At 43.5% G+C, this 11,066-nt stretch overlaps 1 protein-coding gene and 1 long non-coding RNA gene across 5 annotated transcripts in view; one reads left to right on the top strand and one right to left on the bottom strand.

Annotated features, from left to right (window-relative positions):
* Positions 1–4,500: 4,500 nt before the first annotated feature.
* The window catches only part of LOC115465343, a 21,878-nt gene continuing 15,312 nt past the window's right edge, over positions 4,501–11,066 (top strand). Inside the window, exon 1 of the long non-coding RNA XR_003941397.1 lies at positions 4,501–4,575. This is a non-coding gene — a long non-coding RNA (uncharacterized LOC115465343). The remainder of the gene's footprint in view (positions 4,576–11,066) is intronic.
* LOC115465304 (GTPase IMAP family member 4-like) overlaps positions 9,954–11,066 on the bottom strand; it is a 25,748-nt gene continuing 24,635 nt past the window's right edge. For all 4 annotated transcript variants that reach the window (XM_030195706.1, XM_030195722.1, XM_030195715.1 and 1 more), the window contains one exon: positions 9,954–10,993. In XM_030195706.1, coding sequence (XP_030051566.1) covers positions 9,991–10,993 — 1,003 coding nt within the window. In that variant the 3' untranslated portion in view covers positions 9,954–9,990. The remainder of the gene's footprint in view (positions 10,994–11,066) is intronic.

Genomic DNA, 11,066 nt, shown 5'->3' with positions numbered 1-11,066 from the left:
TTTGACATCATCAGCATAGGCGCCCCGTATAAGAGCCTTGGGGAGGCTAAGCCTCCCCAGCCCAACCGTGACCTTCCCCTGCTGCCCCCACAAGCGCAGGGCTCCTTCCCTCCTGACTCAGCTCCCTGACCGGCAGCCCTCCTCCTCTCCGTTCCTTCCCCCGCGCACATGCATGTGTTTTACTTTCCGTGGCAGCAACTTCAGTGAGGAAGAAGGCACTGCGGGCTTGCCTCTGGCTCCAGCTTCTCTCTACCCTCTTCACACAGTGCCCGCCTTCTGCGATGATGCATTTCCTGTTTCCGCAAGGGCGGAACACTGTGTGAAGAGGGAAGCTGGAGGTGAGCCTGCCTTCTTTTTTATTGACATCGCTGCCACAGACAGTAGGGTTAAACGCTTGGGGGGGCAGGAAGGAACGGAGAGGAGGGCTGTCGGGGGAGCTGAGGGAATCGCTGGACATGGAGGGGAGGGCAGGGGAAGAGATTCCTGGACATGGAGAGGAGGGGAGGGCAGGGGAGTGAACAGATTGCTTGAAAGAAGGAGAGGGCAAGAGGAGGGGAGGGCAGAGGGAGAGAACAGATCGCTGGACATGGAGAAAAGGGGAGGGCAGGGGGAGAGAACAGATCGCTGGAGGGGAGGGCAAGGGAGAGAACAGATCGCTGGACATGGAGAGAAGGGGAGGGCAGGGGGCAGAGGAAGAGAAGAGATCGCTGGAGAGGAGGGGAGGGCGGGGGAGAGAGGAGAATTGCTGGACATGGATGGATGGAGGGGAGGGCAGGGGGAGAGAAGAGATCGCTGGACAGGAAAGGAGGGGAGGGCAGGGGAGAGAGGAGAATTGCTGGGCATGGATGGATGGAGGGACGGGAGGGCAGGGAAGAGAGGAGAATTGCTGGGGATGGATGGAGGGGAGGGCAGGGGGAGAGAAGAGATTTGCTGGACATAGATAGATGGAGGGGAGGGCAGGGGGAATTGCTGGACATGGATGGATGAATGGGGTAGGAGAGAGGAAATTTGCTGGATATGGATGGATGGAGGAGAGGGCAGGGGAGAATGGAGAGTTGCTGGGCATGGATGGATGGAGGGGAGGGCAGAGGAGAGGAGAAATGCTGGACATGGATGGATTAATGGGGCAGGGGAGAGAGGAAATTTGCTGGATATAGATGGATGGAGGAGAGGGCAGAGGAGAATGGAGAGTTGTTGGACATGAATGGAGGGGAGGGAAGTCAGGAAGGAGATGCACATGGATGGAGGGGAGGGAAGGGAGGAGAAATGCTGGACATGGATGGAGTGAAGGGCAGGGAAGAGAGGAGAAATGTTGGACAAGGATACAGGGAAAGAAAGACAAAGGAAGGAGATGCACATGGATGGAGTGGGAGAGAGGAGAAATGCTGGTCATGGATGGAGGGGAGGGAACTAGATGCACATGGATGAAGGGGAGGAGAGTGAGGAGAAATGCTGGATATGGATGGAGGAGAAACTGCTGAATTTAAGGGCTGGATTGGAACCCTTTGAGGGCAGATGTTGAAACTGGAGAAAGGATAGGGACAGGGCTACAGATGGTAGAAAGGACGCATAAGGACACAGAAGGATGGTGGACATGGTGAGAGAAAAACTATCAAATGGAAAGAAGACACTGCATAAAGCAGAAGACACTGGGACCAAAGTGAATATAACAACTAAATGATCAGACAACAAAGGTAGAAAACATTTTTTTATTCAGAATTTATTAATTGGAATATGTCAGCTATTGGAAATGTGCATCTGTGACATTTTGCATGCAAGTTTCAATTTTTCTAGTATTGCTGCATGCTGAGTCTGACTTCTTGAGGTAACTTTCCAGTTTAGTATTTTGCCTTCATATCTGTTGTGTCATGTGTTTTTCATGTGTGATCAAGATGCCGTATTCTGCTAGCGTGTAGTATTTGTAGCCCTTTTTGTTTTGTTTTTGTTTCACTAGGTTGTGTACTGGTGTTTTAGAGCCCGGTGTAATTATAGTGCTGCCTTTCCACGCATAAGGTTGTAGCTCGTCCTGTCCTTTGAATTAGTGCTGTTATGGTTTGGTAAGGTTATGAGTGTGTTTTTGCACAAGTTTGTGTATAGTGTTTTGCAGTGGAGGGATTGTGTGTTGGCGTTACTGAGGTGGCACCAAAACATCAGAAAGGGTGTAGAGCCTAAATCATGACACACTACCTCTTGAAGGATCTATATGTGGTCGTTAATAAAAAGAGCTCATTGTGAACACTATCCACCCTAAAAGGGTGTTTTGTGGCTCTACTTGAGAATTGTGATATTATGATCCCTTGTTTCATATCGTTGATGGTCTGCATTTTCCGTATGGGTGGTATATTGGTGTATTAGGGTCTGCTCTGTGTAATATTTATGGTACAGTAAGGTTCTGAGTGTGTTTTTGCACAAAGTTGTGCCTAGTGTTTTGCAGTTGAGCGATTGTGGTTAGTATATGCTTTGAGCAACCACTTTATTCTTTGACATATGATACATATCTAACATCTAAATGTAATAAAAGGTATTAATTGTGACTATTTTATTTTTACTTATTTTTTTCTGTGTTGTCAGACAATTATGGATGTAAGCTCCGCCCCATAACCCCACCTCCTTTAGCCTCCCCAAACAGTTGGGCCACCGACCGCCTATGATCACCAGTCTAAATGTTGGTGTCTTTTTTTCCCTGCAGCCATTTTGGAAGCTCATGTTTGCCTTTTGTCCAGAATCATCCCCTGAAGTAACTGGGAAAGCAAAAGGGGGAGCTCCTGTTGGGAACAAAGAGGACATTTCCTGGTTTCCTGATTTTGATGTTATAACGATGGCTTCGTGAAGATAAGTATATTCGTCAAATCTGAGCAGTCGGGACTGTTAAAAATTTATGATAAATTTTTGCAGTATAATTTTGAAAGTGACAGAAACCCTCCTTTGCGGCATAGATGTTTTGCCTGTGATATGAAAATTCTGGCAATTTTGGTAATTTTCAAGCAATTCTGAGTGAAATAATGTGTGGAGTATTTTCTGACTGATGATTAGAATGAGCCAGCAGTGACGGCATAAGAATGGCTCTCATGGACCGAGGTCTTTTTCTCATTTCTCCAGAATTGTTTTAATTTAGTTATTGTGCCAGATTTCTTATCACAGAGAGGAAGACTGTTTTTGTGTTTTGTGCTATTCATAATCACCCCATTAGGCCCCTCTGAAGTAAGTAGGTGAGTGCCCCAATTGTAAACAGCAAAGTGCCACACTAGGAGTGGAGGAGTGGCCTAGTGGTCAGAGCACTGGTCTTGACATCCTGAGGTGCTTTCTTCAAATCCCACTGCTGCTCCTTGGACAATCCACTTAACCTTCCTTTGTCTCAGGTTCAAACTTAGGGGTCCTTTTACAAAGGCACGCTGAAAAATGGCTAGCGGTAGTGTAGGCACGGGTTTTCGGCGCACATCGATCCATGTTTTAGCGTGCCTGTAAAAAAGGCCTCTTTTTTTTTGGATGAAAATGGACGTGCGGCAAAATCAAAATTGTCGCGTGTCCATTTTGGGTCTGAGACCTTACCACCAGCCATAGACCTAGAAGTAAAGAATCTGGGCGGTAATGACCTACATGCGTCAAACGTCCGTTACGCACACCAGAAAATAAAAATATTTTCCAGATGCGCATAGCGAACGTGCGCCAAATTTGAAATTACCAGGCGGTAACTCTAGTTTGGCACGCATTCGGCGCCTACGCGGCTTAGTAAAAGGGGCCCTCAGATTGTGAGCCCTCCTGGAACAGAGAAATACCCAGTGTACCTGAATGTAACTCACCTTGAGCTACCACTAAAAAAGGTGTGAGCAAAATCTAAATAAAAAATATATTTTGGTCTTCTCCAGTAAGTTTTCATTTCCACCTAGTGCAACCACATTTCGACATTATGGGGGTTCACCCTGCAGACTACACCTGGCCTTTGTTTTATTTTGCTGCCTTTCCCCACCCCAAGGCAATCCCTAAAGAGAGTTACATGCTTCGTTGAACGTGCAACACTATTGAACTGTGTATTACTGAAGTAGTTACTTCCTGAAGCTTCTTCTCCGTCACAAAGGAGATCACAGATGATATCGTTAATGGCTTTGAAAAAAACTGGTAGATTCTAGAAAAGGACAAATGTTTCTATATGTGTGGGTCCCCCTTTTAAACTCCTTCAGACATACAGCACGTAGTAAAATTGTAAAAGTCTAAAATCAGACTGTATTTTTATTATTTATTTATGACATTTCTATCCCACATGAGCCCAAGTGGAATTCAGGTTCAATGTGGCTTGCCATATAAACATAAAATAAAATAAAATAAATAAAATAGAGTTACATTTAAAGAATACATCATAAAAATATTATATAAGAAGTGATGGGGTAAATTCAGCAGGACATCAGGAAGAAGTGAAATATAAGGAACTAAATAATATTCAGTACTGAGTTCTAACATTGTTGAAGATTGAGCTAAATAAAAGTAAGTTTTCAATAAATTACGAAATAACCGATAATCACTAGTATATCTAATTTGTTTAGGAAGAGAATTCCAGATTTTGGTGCATTGATAAGAAAAGTTAATATTCTAATCTCAACCTAGCTTTAGGGCATTGCGAAAGGAAGAGGGGAAGGTTGATGGTAGGGAAGGGTGGGATTAGCAAGTACAGTTTCTTTGGTTATATTGGGTGAGTAGTACCTGCAGTTATTGTTAGACATAACCATCCCAAAATTATGTAATGTATTGTACTGAATGCAATTTACTTTCAATAAAAACATTCAAACATAAAATACACTGACCATTGTAGAGAAAATATTGTTAATATAGGGTTAATCATTCTTACAATTTCTAAATGTAGAAGAGGAACAGTTCAGCTCTGACCTTGTACATTACAAGTAGAACTGAATACTCTTAGATATGCTTTTTGCCTGGCTAGCTTACTGACAGTCTAGAACTGTAACATGTTTGAAGTGTATTTGTGATGACAGACACACAGACACTGTGGAACTGCACGTAGGCATTGCAGGAGAAAGGTTTATTTATTTATTTATTTATTTTGTAGCATTTGTATCCCACATTTTCCCACCGTTTTGCAGGCTCAATGTGGCTTACATTTGCTGTAGTGGCGGTTGCCATTTCCGGGTAACAGAATTACAAATGGTGTTGCGTTAAGGTGCAACATACATGTTGACATACATTTGCCATAATGGCTGTTGCCATTTCCGGGTAAGAGAATTATAAATGGTATTGCGTTAAGGTGCAAACATGCATGGTGATATACATGGAACATAACATATATGGAACAGGTCATGGTTTATATATATATCATGTGTATACATACATGGTAAAGCAGAATATGTTATGTTTATAAGAGCAGATGGGGGGGCTTTTGAGTAAGACAACCTCCTGACTGAAGTTGGATTTTTGTCTCCTTGCAAGAATAAAGCTGTTTGTCTTTTAAGCCTGTTTGGTGTATTGGGATTCATGAGTATGTTAATTAAAATTCTTTTAACAGCTTGGTCCTTCGAGCCGGAAACCAATACCCTTTTCCTTGTGTCAGGATTGGAATAGTTGTGCACATAGGCGCCCCATATAAGAGGCTTGGGGAGGCTAAGCCTCCCCAGCCCAACCGTAACCTTCCTCCCCTTGCTGCAACCCCACTGCCTCCAAAACGCAGGGCTGCCTGGCACTGCAGCCAAGCAGCTCTGATCCTTCCCGCCCTCAGCTGAGCTTGCAGATGACAGCCCTCTTCTCTCCGTTTCTTCCCCCCCCCCCCCCCGGCGCGTGTTTACCTGTTTTACTTTCAGTGGCAGCGAGTGGCGACGATGGCAGAGATAAAGAAAGCACTACGGGATCCTGCAGCTCCTTCCTTCCCTTCCCTCACACGTAGCCAGGGTTGCCAGGTAGAAAAATTTTTTCCAGCCCAATCCAGCCCAAAAAACAGCCCAAAACCCGCCCAAACACAAACCCCGCCCCTGACACCCCCACCCCCGCGTCATCACCCCCGCCCCCGCCGTCATCACCCCCGCCCCCGCCGTCACCGGCCCCGCCTCCCACGTCACCGGCCCCGCCTCCCCGTCATCGGCCCCGCCTCCCACGTCACCGGCCCCGCCTCCCCGTCATCGGCCCCGCCTCCCACGTCATCGGCCCCGCCTCCCCGTCATCGGCCCCGCCTCCTACGTCATCGGCCCCGCCTCCCACGTCACTAACCCTGCCCAAAACATCACTAACCCCGCCCAAAAACGTCACTAACCCCGCCCCCCTGCGGCCGAAAAAACCGCCCTGAAGCCCAAAAACAGCCCAAAAAACCGCAACCCGCCGCGGGCAAAAATTTCCCGCGGCGGGTCGCGGAAAACCGCCCAATTGGGCGGTAAAACCGCCCACCTGGCAACACTGCACGTAGCCCGCCCTCGCGGAAACAGGAAATACATCATCGCAGAAGGTGGGACACGTGTGAGGGAAGAGAAGGAAGGAGCTGCAGGATCCTGTAGTGCTTTCTTTATCTCTGCCGTCGTCGCCACTCGCTGCCGCTGAAAGTAAAACAGGTAAACACGTGCCGGGGGGGGGGGGGGGGGGAACGGAGAGAAGAGGGCTGTCATCCGAAAGCTCACCTGAGGGTGGGAAGGATCAGAGCTGCTTGGCTGCAATGCCAGGTTGGGGAAAAAAAGATGACATGAAAATTTTCACGCTATGTACCCCTACCTAGCAGTAGACCTGCTGTACTCCATTCTTCCTCCCTGTGTGGCTCCAGTACTTCCCCAGGCCCCCTGAATCCATGTTTTCCTGTGCTTTTTCCTCTTCCACAGGCTGCCATTTTCTTTTTCACCTACCCTGCTAATTTATCTCTCCAGAGCAATCCAGGTACTGGCCTGAGTATGACAGCAGCTTTTGAGTTCAAGGAGTAAATTGGTGCTCACTCGTAATAGGTACTGTACATAATTTTATCTGAAGCAATGAAGTGTGAAGTGACTTGCCTATCATATCTAATATCTAAATTTAATAAAAGGTATTACTTGTTACTATTTTATTTTTACTTATTTTTTCTGCGTTGTCAGATAATTATAGATGTAAGCCCCACCCCGGCACCACCCCTGACCCCGCCCCCTTTAGCCTCCCCAACCATTTGGGCCACCGACCGCCTATGGTTGTGCACATGGATTTTGAATAAACCCTTGAATTAAAAGTCCCCCAGGGAGATCCTGAAAAAAAGGGGCCAGTTCTTCTGATACTTGGAAGGGTGACGGTTTTCTTTTCTGTGCGTCACGAATCTCATGGGACCAACTTAGGTAATATTGTGTCTTGTTTGTCTTTTAAATTAGTAACTGAGATTTGGAGCGAGGACTCTTTTTTTCAATCTGGGATTGACTGCTATAGTAAAAAAAAAAAGAAGAAGTCCAAGGTTTGGAACCCACTCTCAGAGGAGTGTGGACTCTTGTTTTTTTTTGTCTGGGACAGCTATAGTGAGAAAAGAAGTCTGTGATCTGGGATCTGCTCAGAGACCATATCCTGTGTGAGAAGGCTACCGGAATAAAGTACTCTGTGTGCACGTTAAAGACAAGAGAGAATTGGTAGGAATTTGGAATTCCTGAAACCGACAGTTTAATAGATATGAGAAATTTATGTTGTAAGCTTGTTATGCGCATGCATGTCTGTGTTGTGTTTTATGAGAACTCCAAAGCAAGAGATCCTTTGCAGGAACCCTAAGTTTATGCATAAACGTAATCCAGATACTGTGTTGTATTTAAATAAATGGAAAAGGAAGTTTGGATTTGATGGTAAATTAACTGTTGCATCATGTTAGAAGTTACTACAGGATATCAGAAATTATGAGATCACTAAAAGCCCATGAAAGCCCAAGACTGTTTTCTAGAATCTTGGAAAAGGGAAAAAAAATTAATTGAAGAAATGTCATTTTTGTTTTTATTCTACATAAGAACTATATATTCTATAGCAAACAATACATTGTACTTGAGAGTTTTTGATCATTTTAAATTTTGTTTTTACTGGGAATACTACAGGATTCCCTTCTAATGAATATTTTTATGGAGAGTAAGCAGAAATTGAGTACTCCACCCGGTTAGATTTAAAAACTCTGACTAACTTTTGTGCTGACAGGCTCTTGTCTAACACTGTTCCTGTTTTACCAAAGCTTCGTGTATGGAGCACCTGAATTTCATTGTTTGGGATAATGTCTTTTTATTTTTCTTGAATCTATTTGTTAAAGAAATATGTCACTTATTCCCACTATTTTCACATTTGAATTTTAATTCTGCAGTTTACTGAAAGGTGCATGACACTCTTTATTGGAGGAAGAACTTGTAAATGGTTTGTGGAAGCGGGAGCATGATAAAAAAAAATCAGTCTCTAAAGTTTGCGTATGTGCTGTTCTTCCCTTAATGGCTCAGGATATTAAATTGTACAATGTAAAGTGCCATAACTTGCTTTTTGCTATCCTTCATAAGTATGTGTGGCCGTAAGTGTAGTTCTTTTGATAATTGCCTTGTTTTAAGTTATGTGACGGAAACTTTATTTTAAGAGCACTAACGTTTAAGAGATTCCTGAACTTTATTGTACAAAGATGTTTTTTTCCTTTAAACTAAATAATTTTTCCTATTAGATTGGGTTCAAAGCTTACCATTAATTCTTCTGAATTCTCTGTGGTATGTTTCTTCGCTAGATAATTTCCTGACAGGCTCATGCCAGCATTATTTTTCCTAGTTTTTCAAGGCTAAAGACCAATGTTCCCAAGGTCTGCCTTTAAAAAAAAAAATCTTTACAATTTATGCAAGTTGTGAACTTTCCTGTGTAATACTGGGGCTGGATGCACAGTTGTAAAATTTGATGAAACTATCATAGTAAAGAATGCAGGTCGTAGCATAATAAAGGAACTGCTGTCTAAATTAATAAAGGTTTTTGCGCCTGAAAGTGGTAGACGCAGTATATGTCAGTCTGTCCATGTAATCTATTAGGGAGAGACCTCCTTAACAGCTTAGGAATTGCCATAGAGCCAACCGAAAGGGGGTTAAAAGTTTACAAAATTGAGGAAGGCCCGTATGTGACACAGGATCTGGACTCTAATTTAACCCCATAGTGGGTGCCTGTTTGAAGTTGATATCATGGACCACGGTGGCGCTGCCCACAGTACACCTGAAAGAGTTTATTAGTTGCCGACCTTTACACTCTTGTATTTCTGATGGCATGCTAATGTTTGCGATGCAGTTTTCTTATTTCCAGCTGGTTGCATTCCTCCCTAATAAACAAAAAAAGGGACCATATTATCTGCTGTAACTTGACTGTGAGGTTTGTAACAAAACAGGATTTCACGGTCCTGCTGGACTGTTGCCCTAATAACATTGTATGCAACTGATTCTACCTTTAAATTTAGCTACAAGAAATGTTTGTCTACTGAAATATTAAATAGATGTACGTTCTGCACCCCAGGTAACTGAGATTTCGGAGAGATAACTCCCAGGAAGACTACATGAATTTCCAGGACTAAAAGAAAAGAGTCTTGGAAAGGAATCTATCTTAGAGACTTGAGTAAACATATGTAACAATGATAAACAGGAGGGAAATGTAGAGAAAATATTCTGTTAATATAGGGTTAATCATTCTTACAATTTCTAAATAAATGCAGAAGAGGAACAGTTCAGCTCTGACCTTGTGCATTACAAGTAGATCACATGGGGGACATCAGTGGGATTCTCAGACCACTGCTTTTACCATGAGACTAGTCCTCCATTCCATGTCTTCCCTTGACCTGAAGCTTGTTTAAATTCTATACAGTGCTGATCCTCCAATAGCAGGTTATTCCATGTCTTGTTTCTTGACATCAGGATGATGATTGGGTTGAGGAAGCCCTGTTAAGAATCAAGCTTCTGAAGGGGACAAACGAACTTCAGCAGCAAGAAAAGAGAGCAACAAACCTCTGTGTGAGACAAAAAAACCATCAGACATGAATTACAAGGGACAACTGCCTTTATATAGCAACTACTAACAACCTGAGTCAGATCTCAAGAAGAAAAGGAGGCAGCTCATTAGCCAGACCACTATAATTTTGTCTAACCATGTCCATATTTCTCTAGTACTGCTTTTGGCATTCCACTTCATTTGATATTGCTGAAATTCGATCGTTTTCTTCAGTCTTACAACTTCATCCATTAATTCATTTTCTTTTGCTTTATTTTCCTCTTGGTACTTTTCAATAGTTATTTCAAACTCTCGTTGCCGTTTTTGCTTCTCTCTTTCAAGTTCCTCAAGTGCCTCTCCTTTTGATTTATTTTCATCTTGGAGCTTTTTAATAGTTATCTCAAACTCTTGCTGCAGTTTTTGCTTCTTGCTTTCAAATTCCTCCTCTTTTGTCTTAATCAGCTCCTCAGCTCGGATGTAAATTTCATTGCAATAATATGTGCCATTATTCTCGTCTACCATTCTGTCGATCATGGTGATCAGCTGCTCCTCTTTGGACGCTGTGGTATTGAATGCACGGTATCGGCTTCCATGCTTTTCTATAAGCACCTGAAGACGCTTGCCTTCCAAATTTGTTGCATAATTTTTTATTGTGTTGTTTTCTTTATTTAAATCATTTTTGTGTGTAAATACGACAATCATGTATTTCATCACCTGCTTTCCGAAAATGTCTTGCAGTCTTTCCACTGCTTTCCTCTCTTTTTTGGTGTAATGGCCTGGCCCTAGCACCAGGAGAAATGCATGAGGGCCTGGAGAGGAGACCATTAAAGAGCAATCTATCTCTTTGTGAAGAGTCTCTGGAGGGAGATGAAGGTCGAAAAGTCCTGGAATATCAACAAGCACGATGTCTTTCCCCTTCCTCGTCACCTTCTGTTTACTGCACTCTTTGGTCACTGATTGCTCTGTGAGGTTGAACGCAAATTGCTTCTCACCAAGGATGGTGTTTCTGATTGAATTTTTCCCAGTTCCAGCCTTGCCTATCAAGATTATTCTCAACTCTGATTTTCCAGTGTTTCGTGCTTCATCTCTTGGAAAAAAAAAAAAAAAAAGAAAGTTACAAAGTTATCATAAGGCCGAGCAGTGGCGTAGCCAAGGGTGGG

This window comes from Microcaecilia unicolor, chromosome 1, assembly GCF_901765095.1.
Source record: "Microcaecilia unicolor chromosome 1, aMicUni1.1, whole genome shotgun sequence".
NCBI lineage: Eukaryota > Metazoa > Chordata > Amphibia > Gymnophiona > Siphonopidae > Microcaecilia > Microcaecilia unicolor.
This window is presented reverse-complemented; position numbering and strand designations above follow the sequence as displayed.